Here is a 27,303-nt window from a genome sequence, read left to right as displayed (position 1 = left end):
GTCGGTCAGGGCGCATTAGACTGACGTCAGTATGTCAGGGTACTAATGTGCATGACCGACGTCATATCCTCAGTCTTTTTTGCCGCATGGTCCGATGCAGAAGCAATTTTGCGAGTGCAGGTTGGCGTTCTGAAAGTTTCTGAAGTCAGAGTTTCAGACCGAATCAAAGTTGGCTAAGTACCCCGTTGGGGAATATTTTGGTTTTTTCTTGCCTCAGTATTTAACCGGATGTCAGAAAAAGTGAATAACTGTATTTCTTGTGGGAAACAGATACCTCATAGGGATTACCATACTTTGTGTATACCTTGTTTAGGGCCTGAGCACGACGTTGTTGGATGCCGCTCTTGTGCTAGATTTAACAAACGCACTATTAAGAGAAGGTTAGACTGTGCCAGGTTAGTGTTTGGGAAGCGTTGTAATTATAACATGCCGTCGGACGCTCCGACGCCGGCTTCGGCTAAAAAACGCAAAGATAAAGCAGCAAAGCCTAGGGTGGAGGACCCGACAGTCCCAGACGTCGGTTCTTTGCAAGGCTCAGTGGAGCCAGAGGTTTTGCCAGGTGTCTCTTTGGAGTCTCAGGAAGAGACTTTACTGTTACAGGATGTATCCTCTCAGGAAGTAGGCCAGGCTGAGGGGGCTTCTCAGGTGGCTGTTCTTCCCTCTCTTCCTAAGGTGGTTAGAGCCTCTCCTTCAGTTTCCAAGGCTTCTTTGAGGGGCAGGCCAAGTTTAGCTTCTGTGGGGGTTTCTCCTAGTACTTCAGGATCTTTGCCTAAGAAACATATGCTTAAAATGGCAGAGGATTTGATTACTATGATTAGGGTTCTATGCCCCCTCCTGATAAAAGGCCTAGGGTGGAACCTGAGTTTGAGAGTTTTGAGCAATGCTCGGAGGCTTCGGAGGCTTCGGCTGAAGACTTGCAGGAGTACCCTCCTTATTCTGATTCTGATGTGGATGATTCTACTCCTTCTGCTTCTCCTCCTGAGGATTTTTCATTTTCAGAGACTCTGCATTCCATGAGGGAACATTTTAAATGGGAAGGTCAAGATTTCTCTGATTCCAGGAAAAGGCTTAGGGAATTCTTGTTTTTACCCCAGCATAGGCCTTTAGCTATACCTCCTGTTTTGAATGTGGTGGAAGATGTGTTTGCAGAGGCTTCCCTGAATCCTGATTCTTTGCCTCCTGCCCCAGTTAAACCGGATAGGTATTATAGGGTGCCTGAAGCTCATAAGTATCTTTTTAAGAGTCCTAGGGCAGACCCAGAAACTCTCTCTCAGGGGCCTAAAGGTGTGAAGGCCTCAGTTGTTAAAAATCCTGTCCCTCCTGATAAAGAGGCAAGGGCTTTGGATAGATGGGGAAAGAAAGTGTATACTTCTTCCACTTTAGCCATGAGGGCGTTGAATTGTCAGTTTCACATGTTAAAATATCAGAATTATCTTCTTTCACAGTTGAAATCTAAAGTGGATGCTCTGGCTGAAGGTATTGAGTGTAAAGAGTTGCAGGATTTAGTTCATGTGTCTGAACAGGTAGGTAAACATTCCTTGCAGTGTGGTTTTGATGCTGTGCAAGCCTCCTCCAGGGTGGCTGCCACTGGTTCTGTTCTTCGTAGGCACGCCTGGCTGAGAGATCAGAATTTAGCTGAGCATGTTAAGACAAGGATTTTGGATTCCCCTTTACAGTCTGATGTGTTGTTTGGTTCGCCTGTGGAAGCAGTTTTGAAGAAAATGGAGGACAAGGCTAAGTCTATGCAAACTGTTAAAGATTTTTTGCAGGTGCAGCCTCCGAAGTTTAGTAGAAATTGGCCTACTAAGGGATGGACTTATCCTGCTTATGATTCCCAGTCTAGGGGTAGGTCTAGACGTGGTAGGGGCAGAGCTCAGGGTTCTTTTAGGCCTAGGACAGGGAGTTCCCCTGCTCAGACTTCTGGTGAGGGCAGGGGTCAGTCCTTTCGTAAGCAGACCCAATGACCTGCCTTTTCAGCTGCCAGTACTTTCTCGCCTGGCAGCACCTTTGGGAGGAAGGCTGTCTCTTTTCAAAGAAAATTGGGATTTAATTACCCAAGACAGATGGGTTCTGGATATTATTCACCACGGTTACAGGTTTTATTTCCATACCTTGCCTCCTTTCAAAGGCATGCCAGACATTCCTCCTCTTCAAAGGACAGAGGCTCACAAGCAAATTTCTCTGTTGCTCCAAATAGGGGCCATTCAGTCAGTTCCTGTGCCGGAAAGGGGCCTAGGATTTTATTCTCGCCTGTTCCTAGTACCAAAGAAGGGGAACACATGGAGACCAATTCTGGATTTATCTATCCTCAACACTTATCTGGACATTCCCAAGTTCAAAATGTTGACGTTACAACAGCTTTTACCTCTGCTGGGCAAAGATCACTGGATGGTAACTTTAGATCTCAAGGAAGCTTACCTTCATGTGCCAATCAGACTAAGTTGCAGGAAGTATCTGCGTTTTCGAGCTGGAAATTCTCATTATCAGTTCTCTGCATTGCCCTTTGGCTTATCTACTGCGCCCAGAGTATTTACAAAGGTTCTGGCTCCAGTGATAGCTTACTTCAGGCTAAAAGGCATCCAAATCTATCCTTACTTGGACGACTGCCTGATTCTGGCTCAAGAAAAAGGAGATCTTCTACAGCATCTGGAATATGTCATAGCAGTGCTAAGATGCCTAGGGTATTCTGTGAACGAAATAAAGTCCAGTCTAGTACCCTCTCAAGACATGTGCTTTCTGGGTGTGAGACTGAATACAGCAGCCCAGATGGCCTTTTTAACCCCGGACAAACAAAAGAATCTTTCCAGTTACTTCCATCATCTATCTCTTCAGTCCGGGCTGACTGCAAGGACAGTCCTTCAAGCCTTAGGGTTCATGGCATCTTGTATTCTGGTGCTTCCCAATGCCAAACTGCATATGAGGAAGCTACAATGGTATCTCAAAAATCTGTGGACACAGCACTGCCAGGATTTGGACACTGTCATTCAAATAATACCTTGCATTCAAACGGAATTTTTGTGGTGGGCTCAGGAATGTCACCTAAACAAGGGACTCTCTGTGACCCGGCCAGAGGCAAGTCAGATTCTAACGACAGATGCCTCAGATGTTGCTTGGGGAGCTCATCTAAATGGAAAGTGGATACAAGACAAGTGGCCTGCCAGACTACAGCATCTACATATCAACATGAAAGAGATGTTAGCAGTTCAGTTTGCATTAATTGCTTTCAAGGAGTTACTTCTTCCAGGGCAGGTGTTGATTCTAACAGACAACACAACTGTCATGTGGTACATCAACAAACAAGGGGAACACATTCTTACCCATTGTGCAGACAAGCAATGATTTTATGGGAGACTGCGCTCAGTCTGCAACTAACTCTTCAGGCAAGGTTTCTGCCGAGCACAGAACTCCTTAGCAGATGTATTAAGCAGACAAATCATGGATCCCCACGAGTGGAAACTGGATCTTCATGTATTTCAAAATTGACAGTGTCATGGGGAACTCCAGACATAGATCTGTTCGCTTCTCCACTAAACCACCAGCTGCCAAAGTTTTGCACGAAAGGATTTCATCACACAGCTTGGAAAGTGGATGCTCTTTCTTTCAGTTGGAAAAATCTTCATGTGTATGCCTTTCCACCTCTGCCTCTTCTTCCAAAGGTGCTTCTAAAGGTCAGACAAGACAAGCCAAGGATGATTTTAATAGCTCCAGATTGGCCTCGGCAGCACTGGTACCCATTACTGAGGAGTCTGGTAAGGAAGCCTCCATGGCCTTTACCCTTGATTCCACACCTGTTGTCTCAGAAGGACGGTCATCTGCTCAATGTCAAGCTTCACTCTCTACATCTAACAGCCTGGCATATTCTATTTTGAAAGACAGCAGGTCTCAGCTTCCTCAACAAGTTTTAAATGTGATTATGGAAGCCAGAAGACCTAGTACAAGGAAAGTGTACGCAGAAAAATGGAAGAAATTTTTGTTTTGGAGTGCAGCAAACAATTTGGAGATTACTGAGCCAAATTTGAGTGTGGCTCTTCAATATCTTACTGAGTTACTGGACAAAGGTTTGTCTTTCTCTTCCATTAAGATTCATGCTGCAGCAATTTCAGCTCACTATGATTGTGACCCACCATTGTTTTCGCATCCTTTGTTCAAGCAATTTCTTAGAGGGGCAAAGAATATAAGACCCCCACGTAGAGCTCCTACTCCTGCTTGGGATCTCAATTTTGTGTTGGAGAAACTTACTCTACAACCTTTTGAGCCTGCGGCTACTGCTGAATTGAAATACTTGTCATGGAAGACTGCTTTTTTGTTGGCCATTACTTCTGCAAGAAGGGTTTCTGAGTTGCAGGCCCTTATGGCAGTGGAGCCTTTTTTGATTTTTCATAAGGATAGGGTATCTTTACGTACTAATCCTTCTTTTATGCCTAAGGTGGTTTCTAGTGTGGCTTTAAACCAAACTATTCATTTGCCTACCTTTTATGCAGATCCCCAAAATAAAGGGGAAAAGATTTTGCACACTTTAGATGTACACAGGCTATTGCGTTATTATTTGAGCAGGACTAAGGATTTTAGGCAGTCTCAGCAGTTGTTTGTTTCTTTTGCTTTGACTTCAAAGGGCAAGCCTGTGTCAAAACAAACTATTTCTAGGTGGATTGGGTGTTGCATTACATTTTGTTATTCCCATCATGGCAAGGAGATTCCAGCTGGGATTAGGCCTCATTCCACTAGGGCTACTGCCACTTCCACAGCATTTCTAAGGGGTGGCAACTAAGGATATTTTGGAGGCAGCTACTTGGAGTTCAGTGCATACTTTCTCTAAGCATTATCACCTACCTCTCTACTCTAAGTCTAGGGCTGGTTTTGCCACAGCTATTTTGCAAGGCATGTTGTCAGTTCCTGCTTCCTTATGATTTGCCAGCCTCCCTTACCTCTGCTTTGGGATTCTACCCAATAGTTAGGACTGCAGCAATGTGGAATGAAGAACATAGTACAGTTTTGTACCTACCATAAATGTAGATGTTCGAGGATCCACATTGCTGCAGTCCAATTTACCCTCCCTCCTTCCCCTCTGTGTTTAGGGGTGGTTGTGTAGGTGAGGTTATATTCTGCTAATTGTGTATATATTGTATATATATATATATTTTTTGGTGCAGGTATTTTGGGAGTTTTTGTTTTTGGCCTTATCTTTTCAGGGTCTTCTGACATCTGGGGCAAGAAAAGACTGAGGATATGACGTCGGTCATGCGCATTAGTACCCTGACGTACTGACGCCAGTCTAATGCGCCCTGACCGACGTCAGCCATATACTTTGGTATTCGGGCCGACTGGACAGCGGACTACCCAATAGTTAGGACTGCAGCAATGTGAATCCTCGAACATCTACATTTATGGTAGGTACAAAACTGTACTTTTTGTGTGTTAGTATAAAGTTAAGTTAGTAGGTATTGGGGGTATATTTGTTATTTTGTTAGTGGGCTTTCAATAAAACAAAACATTTTGTAAGATGTGACATAGGCTCAGATGGATATGATATGAAACTGTATAAAAGATCAACCTGCCAAACATTATATAAAAGATCAACCTGTCAAACATTAGTGTATGCATGTAACACAAAAGCTGGAATTAGATACTTAACAAAAAAGCTGTTACACATAAAAGTTGGTAATAAAAACTTTGTAACATAGTGATGCTTTCTTTATTACCTTTAAATGTAAATGGCCTCACAGATGTATACAAAAAAAGAGAGAGTATTGAACTATATGAAAAATGAAGAGTGCAAATAGCAATGCTACCGGAGACATGATTGGAATGAACTAAACATGTGAATTTGATAAAGTTTTTTAGGACAGTTATTCAGGAGGATGCCTGGGAAAAGAGGAGTACTTTTATTAATTGCAAGAGGAGCTCCCAATAATGATAGAGGGTAAAAAAGATAATGGTAGATTTGTAGTACTAAAATGCTGCTGGCAAGGAAGGAGGATTACATTGGCACATATTTATATTCCACCTAAAACTGCTATAATGGAGCTGAAGAACATTCTGGGAGAAATAATCAGCTTTCAGCAGGGAATATTACTTACAGATGGGAACTGGAATTTGATTTGCAGCAGTGATGATCTGTGTGGGGGGCCCAGAAGGAAAAGTAAAACAAAGGAGGGTACATTATTCCAGAAATTTTTTGAAAATATTTGACATGGAAGCTGTGAAATCTGTAGGAGTTCAGAGTGAATTTACATGTTATTCTCCAAGGTACCAAAACTGGTTTAGGCTAGACAGATTTTACATTTCACAGGAACAAGTGCATTTAATTGAAAGTTTTGATATCCATCCAGTAACTATATCAGATCATGTATCAATAATAACTCAAAAATGCAGGGTAATGAAATAAAAATGAGACTTTGGTACTTTCTCATCTGTCTTTTGAAAAAGAGAGACATTTAAGGAATGGTTAGTGGAAATTAATCGGGAGTTATTAGAGAAGATAGAAATTTGTTCTGAAAATGTAGCTATGGAGTGGGATAAAATTAAAGTGGAGTTTAAAAATAGGGTAGAAATAAAAGAGAAATGTGGTTGAGAAGTAACAAGAATTACGTAGAGGGACTGACAGATGTCCAAGTATTGGAGATGGGGAGACTCTCTCAGAACAAGAAGAGGAACAGTTGCAGAATGCTAAGCAGAAAATAAGGGATTACCTTGATAATATGCATGAGTTTAGAAAGATTGCTCTTAAGCAGCAGTTTTTTGATAACTCCAGAGCACAAAGTCTTTTAGTACAGCAACTCAGAAGAAAGAAAGGGTTGTCACCAAGCTTAGTGAGCCTATAACAAGGAAGATGACAAGAGATCCTATAGAGGAACTAGAAATATTTTGGAAATGTTATGAAAGTGTGTATAACGATCACTGAGAAATATGGAAATAAAGAAAATGTACACATGAAAATGTTTATGGCAGAATTAAATATACCAAGGCTCAATTACTAATAGGATAGGAGGAGATGAGATAAAAATGGTGATGTATAACCAATCCACAGGAAAGCCAACAGGAATAGATGGTGTCCCTGTGGAAGTTTGGAAGCTGGAGGCAAAAATCTGAAAGATCTGGAAGGTCTTGTTTAACAGCATTGTAAGAGTAGGAGAAGCACCAACATCCTGTAAGAAAGCCATGGTGGCTGTAATACCTAAAGAGGGTAGAGACCCATCGGATCCAATTTTTATACAGGTCCATTTCAATCCTAAACAGTGATCATAAAAGTGCTAATGTCTGTAATGGCTAAAAGAATGGCAAGGGTGATGTCAAAATTGATGGATATGGATCAGTATGCTTTTGTGGAGGAGAGGAAAACATTTCACAACATTAACAGAACATTGATGATACAGAGAGAAGCAGACTGTAAAAACAAAAAACATGTTGTTTATGTGTCTTGGTACATACAGAGCATTTGACGGAGTAAGGAGTTTATAAGCAGGGTGATGGAAGCATTTGCCTTCCTTGATAAAATGTTACGGTTGATTAGTAGGCTATATGAGGAATCAGAGGTGAAAATTAAAGTGGGTGGGTTTCTCTTTGACAATTTCTGTTTGAGCAGAGGAACTAGGCAGGGGTGTTCTGTTTCCCATATGTTATATGCATTATGTTTTTTAACTATTAGTAAAGAAAATAAGGGACTCAGAAATTCAAGGATATTTGCAGATGATATTATTTTATAGCTAATAAACCCAGAAAAGGACATTTCAGTTTTGGGGAACATTTTGAGGCAGTTTCATATCTTTTCTGGACACACAATTAATGAAGCTAAAACAAAGACAATATCTGTAAATTATATACCCACACACAGATTGGTTCAGCAATATTCATATTTATGAGGACTTGATAAAATGAAGTACTTAGAAGTATCTATTATAAAGGATTCTGGTGTGGCAACTAAGGATATGTGGGAAGAAACTAAACAAAAGATAATATAGAAACTGGAAGCTCTGTTGTATGGATATGGATAGCAAGATACAAGCAGTTAAAATGTTTTTAGCCCCTTAAGTTTTATACACAGATCAGGCATATTGTATCAACCAGAGGAGCAGTTGTGGATAATTAACAGAGAGCCAAAATATGTTATCTGGGAGGAGGAGACTGCAAGAGTCAAGTGAGATAAGCTGATTCTTCCAGTAGAATAAGGCAGTTTGGGATTACCTGGTTTGAAGGGGGTATTTCCTGCACTACACAGTTAAATACATAGCACAAGCAGAAACCTATAATTCAAAGTGGAACTGGATGATGATGAACCAGGGAGGAAGCTCAAGAAACAAGTAGAGACTCAGATTTTGGATGCAGATCCTCAAGGAGAATAACAATAACCAGAATATTATATTTATAAAGTAGCAGAAAGTGTTCTAAGAATTAAGCAAACACAGGAATGGAGAAAGGAGATTTTGGCAATAGAGATGACTGCAATTGGGGATACAGACAATAGCCGAGGTGTCTGGAATTGGAGAAAACTAGCAAAAGAACCAAGATATTGGGAGGAAATAATTGGAGAGGGAAAGGTAATAGAATGGGGAGAGGCCAATAATTTATTTGGACTGCAGGCTAGAGATTACATTCCCTATCCAGGATTGGTATCAAAGTATAGGCAAAGAGAAAGAAATGGGAGGATCCTAAGTGAAAGACCAGTACTAGTAGAATTTTTAGTAAAATCTAGAACAGAAGCTGCTGTTAAGAATGGAATAATTAGTAGAGCATACAAAATATTGCATGATAACTATAAGAATCGATCAGAGGACATTAGGATTGGGAAGAGAGATTGGTAAGCAATTTGCTAAGAAACAATGGGGGGGTATATGTATGTCTCCCAAATATGCAACAAAGTGTAGAAGATGTAGGATCTTTTCTTGGAAGTGTTTATGTAGGTATTTTTATTCCCAAGCAGACTCCAAAGAATTTTTCCTCTGGTAGATGGCAAATTTTGGTAGTGTGATGGGGAAGAGAGAGGTAAATGGGAACATATTTTCTGAGAGTGTAATGCGTTGGCAGATTTTAAAGTTTCCTTGCAAACTAATTTGTCACAGATATGGATGAGCAAATTACTGTAACTAAGGAAATTATTTTTTGAGCTATGATACATAATTATAATTCCCTAGACATAGTGCCTTGCTGAGTTTAATTATGATAGCTGCCAGAAAAGCAACTACTAGAAAATGGAAATCAGAGTCTAAACCAACTGTACTAGAAGTGAATATACTAACAGAGATAAAGCAACTGGAATTGGGATCTTTAGAAAAAGGATAGGAGCAAATTACATAAAAATGGGAAATGTGAGAATATTACATGCAGAGGAGGAATGAGGTTTAAAGGGCATGATTTGAATTTGACTGACAATGACTGGATAGCTTATAAGTGATAGTTTGCAACTGAAATTATGTTGTGGTTTGTTTTGATTTATATAAATGCGTGATTGTCTATGTCATACATGATAATTTAAGAAAGATGTTTGTTAAAGAAAATACAAGACTAAGTGGAAATTGTTGGCCCTAATTCGAGGAATAATTGGGCAGGGGAAGCGCATGGTGGAATTTTGGAAATATGCAGACGAGAGATCACAAAGGAGAATATCTGCAAAGTTATATTTGTCAAATAATACTAGGGGTCAGGAAGCATCTTGGAAATGATTGGTGGAAGGTTTTGCCACTTGGATTTTCTAAAAGAAGCTTGGGAAGCTGCAAGGAGTTGGATGAGAAGGAATTGTTAGAATTTTGAGTCTGGATTTTAGAAACAAAGAAGAAAGGAATGTAAAGCAGAATCTAAATTGGTATTAGTATCAATGATTAATTACAGAGTTAAAATGAAGACTGCGCCACTAGGAAGTTGCTAGAGGAAGAACAGTGATAGTTCATTTTTTGAATGAATCTAGAACAGATGATCGCACCAGTTGAGGTCTAATAAGTTGAACTATCAGTTTATGTGATCTGTTCGGAGATGTAAGGCAGAAGTTTAGGGTGGAATGGACTGACAAGCTGGGAACAAATTTTAATGTGGACCAGTGGAATAAACTATGCTTTGCTCCTATGTTCACCACTAAATCAAGAAGAACGTGTGGCTCTCCAAGAGAGCAAGGGATACTCTAAAATATAAGCAAGAGTGTTAAGACTAGGAGAGGGTGGTCTAGATCTATATATAGTTAAGTTGCATGTTATTAAGATTTGATTTGAATTTAAATTACTTTAAAGTAACCACTAACAAATTAAGAAATTAGCTAAAGTAACAGCTAACTAGAAGGGAGGGGAATAGACACTGTTTGATCAATAAAACTTGAGAGATTGAATTTTCATTCTTAAGTGATGCACTTTAAGGAGTTTAGAATCAAGATGTATGGGGCCCTAAAATGGGGGAAGATTAATACTTTGGTATATCATTGTAAACAATGGTTCGCCAGAAGAAAGGTTTGATACTACAGTCTGTAACTTTAGCAAAGGAGATACGTGTAGCTGGGATAAGTGTAATTACTGAAAATCCACCATGCACGAGGACTGCACAGCCTGTATTCTGAAAGATATTGTGATTGAAAGTACTATAGTTCTCATAAAGATGTTGTGAGTTTATAATGAGTGATCACTGGTGAGTATGGTTGAAATGGAAAACATCAAACAAACTCCGGTGATTACCATTAATAGCCACTAAAATCATCGCAAAAATGTAATAGTTGTAATCCAATAGGTTACATTTGTGATTATGGACAGTAAAACAAAAAACAGCCTTTTACTTGAGGGGGCTTTGCCCCCACATCCCCAGAAATTAGGTATACAAATTTGAGTCGCAGACTTTGAAAAATGGCAAAAACCTTTGGAGTATGTAATGATTGATAAAATGAACTTCAACTGTTACATAATTTGACAAACTCTAGCAGTGATGGAAAACACTACCTTTTCAGCAATTGATAAAAAATGTGTGCAGAGATAACTCGTATAGCAGTCATATATATAGATAGATAGAGATGGGCATCTTATGTTAGAAAAATCTTCCATATGACTGCTAGTCTATGGCTCAAACATGGATCATATGTTGTAGCTTACAATGTTATGAGCTAATCACTTTGTGATGGAAATCGCTCTACTTGGGGTACATTGTGCAAATTATGCCTGTCTGAGGGCACTGTTTCCTTCCTTATATCACTGCTGCCTCTTCCTTAGACTTTCCCTTGGCCTATTATTTTTTATCAGAATTTTAATGGAAAAAAATAAGTGAGCAATGTGTTTACATCATTTGTCTTTAGCATCATATAAAGTCTCCTGTGTGTATAAAATGGTTACGTGCTTCAGTTTTGTGTTTGCTGCTGTGTAACCAGAAGTAAAGGTAATGATTTTGACAGCACTTAAATTCATGTCATCTTGCTTTTTCTATTTTTTACCACCAGCTGTTGTAGCCAGAATGAGTTATTAATCTGACAAGTGAATCCATTCTCTGTAATTCATAGGACTGCTTTGAATTATTTTAGAAAAAGCGTCTGGTGAACAGTTGGAGATTGGCTGATTACTTTATTTGGCAGCAAAAATTTGAAGAGGTGAAGCAGAGTGATGCATTACAGGATAGGGGAAGTACTGGGTAGCCTGGGAATATTTGGATTGGTTGGTGGTCCTAATGCAACCTTAGTCTTGTGAGTTGAGAAGAATTATTAGTCACTTGTGAATCACACTCAGAACTAATTGTATCAACAGAATGAAAGCTAAATCCCAGTAGCCAGCAGAGACAAGTATTGTAGAAAGAACCAAGTTCTCAAACCTTTGCAGAAGTTTAAAAATACGTATTTATGTGAAAATAAATTGTAAGTGCTTTCACGGTTCCAAAAGACTGCTTCATCAGACAATGATGTCTGATGAAGCGGTCTTTTGGAACCGTGAAAGCGCTTACATATTTATGTGAAAATAAATTGTATTTTTAAACTTTTGCAAAACTGTGAGAACTTGGTTCTTTCTACAATACTTGTCTCTGCTGGCTACTGGGATTTAGCTTTCATTCTGTACTCTTGGGTCGGATGTTTGATTCATTCGTTAATTGTAACAACATGTAAAGTCTGATGTCAGAAATTATGTATTTCTGATTTTATCTTTTTTTTTTGTCTTCTTACATGTTTCAGACATGGAAAACGATGATTTTAGTTTTACTGGTCTACCATCTCTCACCTCAGGTTTTAAACCTTGTTCCTCAGGGGATAACCTCTTCATTAACGGGTCTTCTATGAACTTTTCTCAGCATGGAAAATGTAAGTATGAACAGTTTCTTTGTGTACTGTCAAACACTGAATTGTAGGAGAGTTGCTTCTTGCATTTCTATGCATTTGCAAACTTATTAGTAGGATATTGTTCTCCTTTGGGGCAGGATTTAAATTACTGCAGCCTTTAGAATTCTAGAGATTACTCATGGCATTTAGTGCAACTGAGAATGCTACAAAAGAATACGCATTGTGCTGAAATATTGTTGCTTCCCTTTGTCCTTGCAAGGCAGATTTGCTTTGCGACCATTATGGGGGGGGGGGTGTATTGCAGGATATTCTTGAGGGCTAATGTGCATACTAAACAAGTAGTTAGTGACAGAATGGTGGAAGCTTTGCCACATTGCCTCTGCCTTTTTGGGGTGGTCATGAGATGATCTGATATGGGAGAGTTCCATTTTCTTTAACCAGCAGGACAAAGGGTGGCAAGAGTTAGCCCAGCCTCTAAATCATTCCAGGGCTACCTTGCCCTTCCATTTACCCATAATGATGTGTGGTGAAGGACCTTTTTCTTAATTCTTTTGCTGCATGCTAGGTAAAATTGCCTTCTCCAAAACTGTTCTGGGCTCGTTAGAGCATTGATTTGTTTTTTGACTAAAAGTTTTATATTTCAGTGCTTGTTTTCTGTGTGGTTTCTCGTTTACATTCAGATTATCATATCCTGTCTACACCATTTTGGCTTGTTGCAGTTTTATACTTTTAAGTAATTTTTTTCTCTCTCATTACCCTTACTGCCCGTCAGTCATCAGCCCTCTCCTTTCTATTCGGCTCATTTGTTCCCCGTCATCAAGGTGTGGGCCGATTTTAAGGAGGGTGCCATCGGAGAGTGTTCAAGGGTTTTCTGTTATTTGTACCCAAGGTTCCACACACACCTGACAAAGTGCTGAGGCTGTCAGCAGAGGGAGTCCTGTCACTTCTGCAAGGGGGTGTTACCTCTAAGCAGCCCTCTCCCTCCTCCTAAAGCAAGTGTAGTCTGTACCAGAGAGGTTGCACTACCAGCATACTTCCTAGGAGTGTATGCAACTCACCATCCCCCACAGGAGAGGTGGGTGGGCCATGCCCCTTCACTCATCCCCTTCCCATACCTGGTTCCTTAAGTGCTGGAGCTTCTAATCAAAACCTGATCACCTGGATCATAGTCTGGAGTCCATACCTGTATGCCATAGAGATGGGCAATTTTATACTTTTAAGCAAATGGATTATAGACTTCCCCAGGCCTTGTCAGAGGCCTACCCTTCCTGTCCTTAAAGGGACAGTCCAAGAGATTTTTTGTTTTGATTTGGCCTTTGTTTACATTTTCAGTCTACCCTTCTGAGCATGTCCCAGCTTCGTCTGTGAGGATTGGGGGAAGGACACTTATAGGAAGTTTCAAGGGTCTTAGCCAGATTCCATCTAAAATTGCAGTTGTACTCTCACAACAGCTCTTTTTGACATGTTAATTAGTTTCACCTGTGCTTTTTTATCCAAAGAGATTAAAGTAGCCTTTCAGGAATGTAATGACTTGCCTTGCAGGATAGTACATAAATAATGCAAAGCTAAAAAAAAAAAAGAGTTTTCTGCTCATTTCATTTCATATTTTATTTTGCACTGACTTCTCAGTGTTAGCTAAATGCAATGATTTTATGGCATGACTATCACTAGCTGTGTAGAAAGCATATGAACAATGCAAGCATCAAACAGTAGTAGAAACAGTCTTCTCTTTTTTAATGCTTTATTGTTTTTAATCTCTAAGTACTAGCCAACTGTAAAGGCTTTCTGACTTGTCGGTGGCTCTCTAAAAAGCACATCTTCGTTTTCTAGTCTAGTGCTGATTTGTAACTATTAATAAAGTGCCCTGAATTTTATGAAATGGCTGTTTCTAATTCTGTAAAGTTGAGTGATGCAAATTTTAATATTAGGTCCACTCATCCATTCCTTTAATTTCATATTGTATTTTGTGCTGACTTCTATCTAATAGGGAAATGCATTTCTTAGTATACATATTACATCTTTGTGTGTTACTGCATTATACAATATGTTCTTCAGCACTTTTCTTTGTCTTTACCTTACAAGTGTATGCATTTGTCTGGTCTCACCGTGGTTATCTGTAAACAAATGACTGAAATGGTACCGTGTAGGCTTTTGGTAATTAACTGAAACCCATAATACTGAATTTCAACATACTAAATTGTAAACTGGACCATATAAAACCAAACTAGGTGGGGGCTATGCCCCTTACCCCCCCAGCTATATATACTAACTCCAGGATTGCTCTACAATGGGGAAAAGGGCATATAACCTTTCATGTACCTTACAGTAGTCTACATGCTGTCACTGCTATGCCCTTTTCCCCACTGTAGTGCGATCCTGAAGTTAGTATATGCAATTGGGGGGTGTGGGTGGCACAGCCCCCACATTGGGAGGTGTGCGGGGCATAGCCCCCCACCTAGTCTGGTTTTATATGGTCCAGTTTAAAATTTAGTATGTTGACATAGAGTATTATGGGTTTCAGTCAAGTGACTTTTCAGTCTTATGGTCTCAGTCAAATGAGGTTTCTGTTGTATGATAGGGATCCTTATATATATATATATATATATATATATATATATATATATATGTGTGTGTGTGTATACACACACACACACACACACACACACACACACACACACATACATATATAGCAGACACACCCATACATACATATATAGCAGACACACCCATACATACATATATATAATCCATTCACACTTATGCAGATATACATGTACACACATACACGCACGCATATGGACACACATACATACATACATAGATATAATTATGTGCATGCACATAGGCACACACATATATGCACACATACATCCACACATGCATGTCTGAACATACTTAAATACACATGTTTCCTCAAACAACCCCCTCAGTAGTTCACCCATGTATGCCCAAGCACTTCACAGACACAAAATTAAACATTACCCCCAGCAGCCCTTTCTGTACTATGTCCATGTTTGCATAAACATTTTAGTGAAACAGTTGAAAGCTTTTCCCCACTAGCTTTCAATAGTTTGTCCATGTATGGCCAAGCACTTCACTGACATGAAATTAAACATTTCCCCCAAAGACCCTTTCAGTATATGTCCATGTCTGCATGAGCACTTCACGAACATCAAATGAAACTTTTCTGCCAAGGATCCCTACACATGTACTTCACCGTCACCAAATGTAACATTTCCCCAGTGACCCCTTCAGGAGTTTATCCATGTATGCCTAAGCACTTCACTGTCACCAAATTAAACATTTCCCCCGTGATCCCTTCATCGGTTCATGGGAGGTTACTAGGCTAATGGCCCTAGGGACTGTACAAGCCTAGTCATGTTATAACCTTGTTCCAGAGCTAGCTAGCCATGGTTTGATGGTCGTTATTTGCAAAGCAAGTCAGTGATGAGCACGAGCTACCCCATCCATGAGAAACATAGGTGCCACCCCTGGGGTGAATTTACAGTCTCTCATCCAGTTGTCTAGGTTGCGCTTAAATAGGGTCATTGAGGAGCTCTGCTTCATGTGAATAGGGAGTTTATTCCAGAGGAGTGTCAGTATCTTGGAGCTATATCTGTCTATCCAGTACATTCTGTTAATGTCACAGGCTAGGTTGAGATCCCTGGAGTTAGTGACTCTTGTCCCATTTGATTTGCAGATGTGCAGTATTTCCATTACAGCATGGTCCGAGACTGCTCTGTAGGCCAGGCACAAGTTGTCTGTCAGTAGCATGTATGGTACACAGTACAGGGACATGGTTTTCAGTCTTTCCATCTAGGTCATGTATTGGAGGCCCTGAATTTTCTTGGTGAGAAACCTCTGTGGTCTCTCCAGCTGTTGCAGGTATCTGGTGAGGTCCATGCAAAAGGCAGCATTGTTCTCTATTAGTGGTCTAATGAGGGTCAAGTACAGAGGAGTTGGGTATTATAACAGCTTTAGTTTTGGATGTGATGCCCTTACTTATGAGATGCACAATGTAGACAACTTTCTTTACCACTGTGGATACATGGTAATCGATGTTTAGGTTGCTATCAACCTGTGTTCCCAAATCTCATACCACTGGGTTTGATCTTGGGGGTGCTGTCAATATTATAATTTGCAGGGACGTCCTCGTTGCCAAAGGGGGATAATGATGCACTTTTTTGCATTTAGTTTTAGTCCATGGCTTTGGCAAAAATATTTTTTTGTCTCTCTTAGCCCCTTTTGTAATATGTTAACATAATTGGGGGACTCCATTATTGCACCCAATTTGGAATCGTAAGTGAACTTGGTAAGCCACAGACCGTCCACTTTCACCTGGATTTCCAAGAAATAGATTCCAAACATTAGAGGGCCCAGAACAGATCCTTGCAGTACACCACTGACAACTTGGTCTACTGGCAGAGGTAGAGGTAAAATCTGCAACTTTGACAGTATACATTCTGCCAGTGAGCCAGTTGGCTACCCATCTTGTGATGTATATTTTAATTCCCAGCTTTTAATTTCTCCGAGTCTTCTGGGTTTCTAATACTATGATGGGAATGGACACCATTCCTAAGTCAAAGTATGATTAAAGTTCGGAAATTAGTAGTATTTCAGTCTTTGATGTTAGCCAGATGTGCTCTTCGCACCACCTGCAATGTGCCCAGTAATGACTCCTTCTACAAGTTATACGGTGTTACATGTATCGATAAAATTTATATGTACAATTGTAAATTCCTTTTTATAAGACCCATTGCTCCTACTACTATTAAGACTGTCTGGGTATCCTTCTTCCACATTGCTCACATTTCTGCCTGTAAAATCCTGGCATTTTATGACTTTGTGTCTCTCTCTGTATGCAAGACACTATAGTCACTGGGTGTAGCAGTTTTAATGATCAATGTTTCTTTTGTCTTTTTTTCATGGACTACTATATCTGGTTTTTCCACGTCTATTTTTGGAACTGTTGGTAATTGGTGATCCCATGTGATATAAACTTCATCATTTTCTATAATGCTTTGCGACTCATGTTTGCAATGTTTTTCAGCTAATTCACTGTTATAATGTCTGCACAATCCCCAATGCAATAGTCTTGCCACATTATTAAGCCTTTCAGTATATTGTCCTGACATTACTATAGCACAGCCAGGAACAAGATGTGCGACTGTCTCCAATTCTGTTTTACGGAACCTACATTTGCCTGTTTCTCCCACATGTTCACTGGACATTGTAAACCAACATGTACATAGTCCACTATCTTCTATCTTGGGCCACCAATATTAACCTTTGATGTTTTTGTTTAAATTCACCTCTCCTTAACCATTCTGTGTTCGATCCTGATCAACATGAGGTTGTTCAGAGTTTTCTGTACTTGGATCTATATTTATGCATTTTCCACATTTCTTGTCTTCTCATGTTATCCTTCAACTTGTCATTTTCTTCTTCTTTCGGCTTTTCCCAGTCAGGGGTCGCCACAGCGGATCACCTTGTCCGCTCATGATTGGCAGTGGAGTTTTTACTGTGTCGAGTTGCCAGCCCAGTGCCCAACCTTCCACAGAAGTCGCGCACACACACGCACTCACGCCTAGGACCAATTTAGAGTGTCCAATCCACCCACCGTCTTTGGGATGTGGGAGGAAACTGGAGCACCTGGAGGAAACCCACGCGACCACAGGGAGGACATGCAGACTCCACACAGAAGGCATCCCAGCTCAGAATCGAACTGGAGAATGTCTTGCTGTGAGGTGGCAACGCTAACTGATGCACCACCGTTGCCACCCATCTTATCCTTCAGCTTGTATTCTTTCTTTTGTTTTTGGTACAATCGGTTGCTGTCTGATTTTTATCTGCTTATGGTTTGATTTCCATTCCTGCTTGACACCACTATGCTTCTGCTAAACTAAGCAGGGAACACAAAAGTTCAAACAATAAATGAAGGCACTGCTCCTAGGTAAACCTAAACGCTCAATTTATTCACAAGTACATATACAACCAGCGTTTTCGCCACACTAAACAGGTAGCTTCATCACCTCTGATGAAGCTACCTGTTTAGTGTGGCGAAAACGCTGGTTGTATATGTACTTGTGAATAAATTGAGCGTTTAGGTTTACCTAGTAGCAGTGCCTTCATTTATTGTTTGAACTTTTGTGTTCGCTGGTCTGTAGCTGTTTTGCTTTTTTTGAAACTAAGCAGGGAAATCATCTTAGACTTATTCTCATCATGTTTTAAAACTTTCACTACTTTTGGGTCTTGTGACGTCAACAGATATATATGTAGTCTTATGATTGCAGATTTATACACGTAATCAGTTTTGAGGCAGCCCATACCTCCTTTAGAACGTGGAATATATAGTCTTGGTATACACTGAATTTTATAAATCATTTGATGAGCATAAAGCATTCTTCTTGTTTTCTTGTCCAGCTGATCCAACACCTTTTGGGGTCTAATCCCCGGCTGGGAGAGTTTCTCAATGATACCTGAGTGGGCGATTATGTCGAAGGCCTTGGATAAGTCAAGATAGCTGGTATGTACTGTTTTGCCTTCATCCAGGGCTTTTGTAACATTCTAAACGAAGTCCACCAGGTTTAATAAGCATGATCTATCCTTAGCAAAGCCAAACTGGGTCAGGTCAAGAGTTTGAAGATCGCCTATGTCCTTGTCGATAAGGTCCATGATGATTATTTCCATAGCCTTGCAAATAAGGCTGGTTAAGCTTATCAGTCTATAGTTTCCATGGTCAGTTGATGGACCCCCTTTGTGCAAGGGGATTACTGTTCTCCACTCTGCTGGAATAAAGCCAGTGCTCAGGTTGTGGTTAAAGAGAGTGCCACATGGTTCTGCTAGGTCTTGATTTTGATTGTTTAGTAAGCTGCCTGGGATGCTGTCTGATTCCAAAGACACCATGTTTTTGGCCTTGTAGAGTGCAGATACGACATACTCTTTTGAGATACTAGATAGAATACTGGTGTCAGGTATGCTTTGAAGTATGGCTGGTGGGGATAGGGGGGAGGGTGAAGTTTGTACCAAATTGGTCAGCTAGCAGGTTGGCAATTTCCTCAGGTTCTGTATGACTCGTACCATCCACTATAAGTTCAGCACATAGCCGGACATTTCCTTTTAGATTTCAGACATAGCTAAAGAGTGCCTTATGAATATCCTTAGCTAGTGATGCTAATTTAGCATTGTAACTAGTTTTACAGGACTTTACAAGATGTCTGATTTGCTTGTTCAAGCTGTGAAGGGTATTCTTCCTCTGCTGAGTAAGTTCCCTCTTGTACTTGGATATCAGTTTCTTTCTTTTGATATTTAACTTATTTACATTTTATGTCCACCAGGGTGGATTGTGTTTTTTTTTTTTTTTTTTTTTTTTTGGGGGGGGGGGCTGGTTTTGATCCAGTCAGATACAGCCAAGTCTATATGTTGTTTAGGTGATTATATAGGGCTTCTGTGTACTCTTCTGTGTAGGAGTCATTGTTAGCTGTGTTAGCAGGGGTTTGAAACTTTTTATACCACTGTTTAGTAGGTTATAATTTGCTTCTGAGAAAATTCAGTTTTTTTTTTTTTTTTGCTCTGTGGGGGTGTTAGTTTGACCAGATTTTGCTCTAGGATTAACAAAGGGGGTTTATTCTGTTGAAGGTTAGGGGTGAAATAACTATGGCAATGCTTCTCAGTGTGCAACTGTGTTGTCCAGAATGCAGCAGGGAAACCTTAGATGGTTCCAGTAGCAGATGTCTAGGGGAAAATTGTCTGTCAATGCATTTGCATCTGTACAGGGCAATGCTAGACTACCAATGGGAAAGTGCACACTGAGCTTTCCTCCAGTAATCTATAACTCAGACAAGACTCAGCGAACACACTTTGCCACAAGGGTGCAGACAGAGGGCCCTCCTAATGTGAGATGGCTGGAATAGTGCTCAAGTGTTACAATGCAGTCTACATTCAGCAACTCTGAAGCTAGTCTATGCTATGTACTAGATACTTAAAGCAACAAAACACCTTTTTTATAGTTTTTCCTTGCCTGCGTAAGCACTTCTGTTACACCAAAGAGAATATTACTCCCAACAGCCTCTTCATTAGTTTGCCCATGCATGTCCAAGCACTGCTGTGACACTAAGTGAATCATTTCGCCCAAGACCCTGTCACTAGTATGTCCATGTCTGCAGAAGCACTTCACTGACACCAAATTAAATATTTCCCCAATGACTCTTACCGTAGTTTATCCATGTATGCACAGGCACTTCAATGACATCAGATGAACCACTTCCACGAAGGTCCCTATACAAGGTCTTCATTAACACAAAATGAAGCATTCCCCCAAACAATCCCTTCAGTACTCTGTCCATGTACACCCAAGCATATCACTGTCACCAAATTAAACATTTCCCCCAGAAATCCCTACAGTAGTTTGTCCTTGTCTGCACAAGCATTTCTCTGACGCCAAATGGAATATTCCCCAAGTACTCCTTCAGTAGATTGTCTATGTGTGCACTAACACTTTACTGACACCAAATTAAATATTTTCCCACTGACCCAAGCAGTAGTTTGTCTATGTATGCCCAAACACTTCACTGATGCCAAATGCAACATTTCCCCAAATGATCCCTTCAGTAGTTCATCCATGCATGCACAAACACTTCCTTGATAAAAAAATGAAACATTTCTGCCAAGCATCTCTACACAAGTTCTTCACTGACACCAAATGAAACACTTCAACAATCCCTTCAGTAGTTTGTCATTGTATGCCCAAGTGTTTCGCTGACACCAAATAGAATATTCCGCCAAATAATCCTTTCAGTAGATTTTTCCATGTTTGCACTAGCACTTCACTAACAGCAAATTAAATATTTCTCCCAATGACCTTTCAGTATTATGTCCATGTCTGCATGACTACTTCACTCCTATCAAATGAAACATTTCCCCGAAGACTGCTTCAGTAGTTTGTTCATGTCTGCACAAATACTTCACCAACAGCAAATGTAAGATTTCCCCTATGGCCCGTATCGTAGTTTGTCCAAGTATGCACAAGCACTTCACTGACACTAAATGCAACATTTCCCCCAATGGACCCCTTCAGTAGTTTGTTCATGTATGTCCAAGCACTTGTCTGACACCAAATGAATCATTTCTCCCAAAACCCTTTCAGTCGTTTGCCCATGCATGCCCGAGCACTTCACTGCCACTAAATTAAACTTATTCCACAATGAACCCTTCAGTAGTTTGTCCCTGTCTGCACTTTTACTGACACTAAGTGCGACATTTCCCCCAATGACCCCAGAAAGAGTTAGTCCATGTATGTCTAAGCACTTCACAGATGGCAAATGAAACATTTCCTCCAGCGATCCTTTCAATACTGTGTCCATGTTTGCATAAGCATTTCTGATACCATATGAAATATTTCCCCATTGACCCCTTCAGTAGTTTATCCATGTATGCCCAAGCACTTTGCTGACATGGAATGAAACATTTCATACATGCATGTGTTCTTTGACTTACCTTCTGATTGCATTACATTATATTCCTTCTATACTACCACAGCCCTATTGTCTTTCACTAATACTGTTAACAAAGCCATAGATGCTGGTCTTCTAACTGCAGATATTTTACTGGACCTAGCCAAGGCTTTCGACATGGTATCACACCCTAAATTACTATTGCAACTCAAAACCCTAAACTGCTCACCAAACGCATTAGCTTGGTTTTCCAACTACCTTTCTGACAGGAAACAGTCTGTCAAATGGCAAAACAAGCAGTCTGATTATCTCATAACCAAAGCTGGAGTTACTCAAGGGTCCATTCTTGGCCCACTACTATTTAACATATTCATCAATAACCTACACATTCCATCTTAGTACTCTCATTCAATACTCAGACGATTCAACAATAATTGCCTCTGCCAACAACCTGTCAGATCTCCAGCTTCTAACACAAAAAGCCTTTACTATGTGTGAAGGCTGCCAGCCTAGCCAGATAAAAATTTATACATAATTCTATCATTTGTAAATATGAATGTGAATCACAGGCTTGTTGTCTTAAATGTAAAGAAATACTGTTAAATGTGGAACTGGAAATAAATATGACAACAGTGCACTCTACTGACCAAAGTACAGTCTGTGGTGACCCTTTCAAGTAGACAGTGGTGCCGAAAAGTCTAGATGAAGAAATTCTTTCTGTTGTTTTAACCAAGAGTTAAATTGCTAGATTTAAACATGCAAATGTATTTTTATTGCTCTGTTCCTGACCAGCTGCAAGATAACAAAAGGGAGATGTTAAGAATGTAAATGCAGTTAATGTGTAGCCTGGGAACTCCAGGAAAGTGTAAAAGAGATGATGCAATGTTTATCAGAACTGCAATAGCAATTTAAACAGAGAGAACCAGAGATTATTAAGCATTTTTGTCTGACTATCCAACTAAGCACTCTGCCTGTTGTCTTATGCAAGTTATCTTAGACTTGTGTTCTCTTTTAGAGATAGCTACAAACTATAGAAAGATTAGACTAATTGTTTTTCTGTCATGTCAGAACTGTATTACTGATTTATTTTAAGTATTTCTGTGTGGTCTCTGAACTCTCTTGACTAGCATTGACTGTGTAGTAGTAAGTATTGTCTTGTCGTTTTATTTATTTATTATTAAATATTTTAAAACCTTTGAACTGTGGCTGTTCTGTGTAGAGATAGTTTAAGCTCTAGAGTACATTGCATATTTAGAGAGTTTACTGTCCATGTCACTCCAAATAAGCTTTGACTGTCTAGTCACATCTACCAATTGGATAATAATATTGCACAGTAATTGGACACGCTTTTAAGGGCCTTTGAGTAGCTGATAAATATTAGCTGGTGGTGGCAAGTGGTAGTACTGTATAGTCTGGGTAAAAGGGGCACAGCTGGAGAACCTGTGCCAGCCTTCCCCAGAAGTGTCTGTGTGGTTGTATAAACTCTCTTATCTCAAAGTGTGCGTGTGTGTGTGTCAGCTACTTGGGCAGGGACACAAAGCACTGGTTGGACAGAGAGGGTGCTGGAGATTTTAGCTTGCCCAGCTAGGCTGAGATCTGGACCCTATAGCTGTGCCAGTGGGGAGTCTTATTGGGACCCTGGGGAGCAAGGGAGCGACCAGCCCCGGACTGACTCTGATCTCTGTGTGCTCTTAAGGGAAATTGCACTTTTACTGTGTGTATTTGTTATCCTTTCCTCATATATGAGACGCCCTGTCTGTTGTTAGTGGTGAGGATTGAGGCTCCTTGATTGCTGGGCCAGGGCACGGGCGTCACACTGCGATTTGAATCCTTGCTAAACGACGCTCAATTTCTACTCACTCCAAAAAAATCTAAACTCTTAATATTTTCTTCAAAACCGCTAACTCAATACTTTAAGATTTTCTCACACGACAATACTGAAATTGAGCTTGTAAAATCATCCAAACTTTTGGGTATCGCAATTGATGACAAACTCTCTCCGTTGAAAATCATATTCACAATACAATCAAGAAGATCCATTTTAAACATGGTAGGCTCTATAGGCGCAAACTTTATATGGATATGCCCACCAAGGTAAAATTGCCTAACAGTCTACTCTTCCGTACTGTCCTTTATGGTAGCCCCATTTTCACTAACCTGCATGCATCCCTCAAGAGCAAATTACAATCTTGCTACTACAAAATAGTGAAATTTGCTGCCAATATACCAACCCAAACACATTCTCCAGTTCCATTCTCTGCTGGGGTGCCTTCTGTGCGGAGTCTGCATGTCCTCCCTGTGGTTGCGTGCGTTTCCTCCGGGTGCTCCGGTTTCCTGCCACATCCCAAAGACATGCAGTAGGTGGATTGGACACTCTAAACTGGCCCTAGGTGTGATTGTGTGCTTGTGTGCGCCTTCTGTGGAAGGTTGGGCGCCGGGCTGGCAACTTGACACTGTAAAAAAAAAAAAAAAAAAACTCCACTGCCAATCATAAGCAGACAGATGATCCTCTGTGGCGACCCCTAACCGGGAAAGAGCCGAAAGAAGAAGATGCCAGCCCAAACACACCACTGCCAAGCCTTAAAATGTTTCAACTGGCTTGAATTCTCCCACTGTCTACAATACTCCCAACTTACACTCACCCACAAACTACTGCATAAACCTAATTATTGTCCCTCTCTTCAGCCCTTGCTTCATACATACACCCCAACACATTTCAGGTCTTCAGCTAAACATCTTTTAAGCATGTCAAAACCCAACAAACAGGCAGGACAAAGCCTTTATTCCTTCTCCATTGCCAAACTCTGGAATTCTCTACCCACTCCTATTACTCAAATACACTCCTTCAAAGCTTTCAAAAGTGCACTAAAGTCCCATTACCTTGTTAATCTTATGTCCTCCTGCAACAACTGGCCTAAACCACCTTGAATTACATTACTTTCACTAGAAACTACATAACAATATTTCCGTAACTTTTCACCCCCAATTTTTTTTTATTTCATTTTTTTTAGTTCCTATCGTACCCCATTATAGTCTACTTGGACTACTTTAGCAGCTTAATAGAATAACCCTATTCTTATGATTGCCTAACTGCTTGACAATATATATATATATATATATATATATATATATATATATATATATATCTGTAATTGATATTTTTTTCTGTATAGTTGATGATAAAATATTTCACTAACCTTTGCAACTGTTTGCAACTGATGTAACTTTCTATATTGTTTTATTGTAACTGTACTTCAGCTTCTTTTCAAATGCTGTATATACTTGCTGTCACAATGTCAAAACTATTTATTTGTAACTGTTTTTGGAGGGTTTCTCCCCAGGCCTCCACTGAAAATGGATCACTGATCCAGTGGACTTTCCCGGTCACCAAATGTCAATAAAATAAATAAATACTGCAGCACTTGTTAGAGTATGTTTTAAATGTGTAGTTTTGAACATTTTTCCAGTAAACAAGGAAACAAAACGTATGAAGCAATACTCTCACAACTGCCCTTTTCAGAACATTTCAGCAAAAAAAGTCCACTTAAACTTCTGTCATTACAATCCACCAATTACAATTAATTGTAATTTACAGAAGTAAAAGCCATCTGAACAATTTCACCTTACAGAGATCTGAAACTAATGAAGATGTTGCTGCTGGCAACCAACCTTATATTTTATATGGGTTTCATCTACAAATTCAGTGTCTGCTGCTCTTGAATAATAAATTGCCTATGTTCCAGTAAAATAAATTGATAAGCTGGTAGTACTGCAATAGGGATTGGAGGACACGCTGATAACAGGTTTACAGTGAATAAGTATCTCATCCAAAGGATGACACATTCAGGAATGCACTACCCCCCCCCCCCCAAGTACAACACAGTATCATCAATCCATCTAGAAGGTGTAGGAGTAGAATCCACAGTCCTCTGCATCAAAAACAAGTATGCTACCTGTTGTGCTGCTAACACTGCTTCCAAGTACTCTAGCACAAACTGTGACAACCATTTGCTAAACAAAACAGTTACACATTGAAAACAGACTTAGCATGAGCAACAGTAAACTTCTCTTTCCTTGTAGCTCACAATTCCTTCAAAATGCACTGAAGCTCACAATTCCCTGAAAATGCACTAAAGCTCACAATTCCCTGAAAATGCATTAAAACTCATATTTTTTTTTTAGTTGTATGGTAGTTTATGTAGAGGATTTGGGCTCTTGTCTCCTATAATTGGGGGTCAAATAACTAACCTGCCATCTTCAACTAGTTCATTTTACACACACACACACACACACACACACACACACACACACACACACACACACACACACACACACACCTTACCAATGGAATGTTCATCTGTCTTGTATTCTACAGAATGTCTTGCATATTTAAATTCTGCATGTGAAAATGAAGCAGATGTCTGGAAGTAGCATCAACGTACGTTGATGCACACAAGAACATCTTGAAGAAGCAACAGCAGGCATGTGTCAACAGATGCAGTGGGTATTCTTAAAGAAAGTCCTTAAAGAAATTTATTTTTTTATTTAAAAATTAGTTTTTTTTTAATTAAAAAGTAAATGTTGTGGCAACCAAGCACCCCCCTTTGACAGTCGGGCCCCTCTCAGCCAGCAGGCCTTAGGCGACTGCCTAGCTCACCTAGTGTTGGATCTGGCTCTGGTTCCCTTACTTTAATAGCTGGAAGTACTGATTATGCCAAGAAATGGAAACTGTCTAGGGTTAAAATGGCCTGCAAAGGCAGCCAGTCTTGTACTTACTTATGAAGCTATGAGACACCTTCTTCTGAAAATGTCTTTAGAAAAACATGCAGAGTTCAACAGATATATCATTGCACATATACAGTATTAACATAGGCCAAAATGGTTAGCAATGAAGATACAATCCTTGCAAAAGGAACCAACTTTATAACAGTTTACAAAGTGTTCATGCTGGCAATACTGTGTAGGACATTCACTATCTGCTTTGTATTCATTAGTTATTTATTTATTTGCTATTATGCAACTGGAAAAGGTGTGTTGGTCACTTGACTCTTCTCAGCTACAACCCACGCTCAAAGGATCAAGTAGAATACAGACAATTACAGCAGCAGTAATGTAATAAAGTCCAAAATTCTACAAGATAAACTAGCAATGAAAACTAGCACAAAAATAATAGAAACTTAACTAAAGTATAGATTCAACACAGCAATTGTAACCACTATCGTGGAAGCAAGTACTCCTGCAAATTACAAAATCAATAGCACACTCACTAAGAGTAGACTCAAAGATGAGAGATCTAGATACAGAGATAGATAGTAGCCTGAACTTTGACCGCCATGTGTCCACTGTGGTGACAAAGTCCTTTTATGTGGCACAACTTGTAAGTAAATACATGGCATCCAGATACAAGGAAATTGCAGTCCTTCTGTACTCGGCCCTCATTAGTCCAATAATCGAGTACAGTGTGCCATTTGGCATGTACTTTACTAGGCACTTACAGCAGCTGGAGTGACCTCATAGGTTCCTCACAAAGAAAATACAAGGTGTAAACTACAAGAACTATGCAGATAGACTAAAAGCCCTATCCCTGTACTCCGTGTCCTACCAACTATTAAGGGGTGACCTATGCCT

At 40.0% G+C, this 27,303-nt stretch overlaps 1 protein-coding gene across 1 annotated transcript in view; it reads left to right on the top strand.

Moving 5' to 3' along the window:
- BAZ2A (bromodomain adjacent to zinc finger domain 2A) overlaps positions 1-27,303 on the top strand; it is a 3,667,728-nt gene that overhangs the window by 245,332 nt on the left and 3,395,093 nt on the right. Inside the window, exon 3 of the mRNA XM_044083634.1 lies at positions 12,119-12,244. Coding sequence (XP_043939569.1) covers positions 12,121-12,244 — 124 coding nt within the window. The 5' untranslated portion in view covers positions 12,119-12,120. The remainder of the gene's footprint in view (positions 1-12,118; positions 12,245-27,303) is intronic.

The sequence above is a fragment of the Protopterus annectens genome, chromosome 9.part0, assembly GCF_019279795.1.
Source record: "Protopterus annectens isolate FY-2018-M chromosome 9.part0, PAN1.0, whole genome shotgun sequence".
In the NCBI taxonomy this organism is placed as follows: domain Eukaryota; kingdom Metazoa; phylum Chordata; order Ceratodontiformes; family Protopteridae; genus Protopterus; species Protopterus annectens.
The sequence above is the reverse complement of the archived record's forward strand: the minus strand, read 5'-3'. Positions and strand labels throughout refer to the sequence as shown.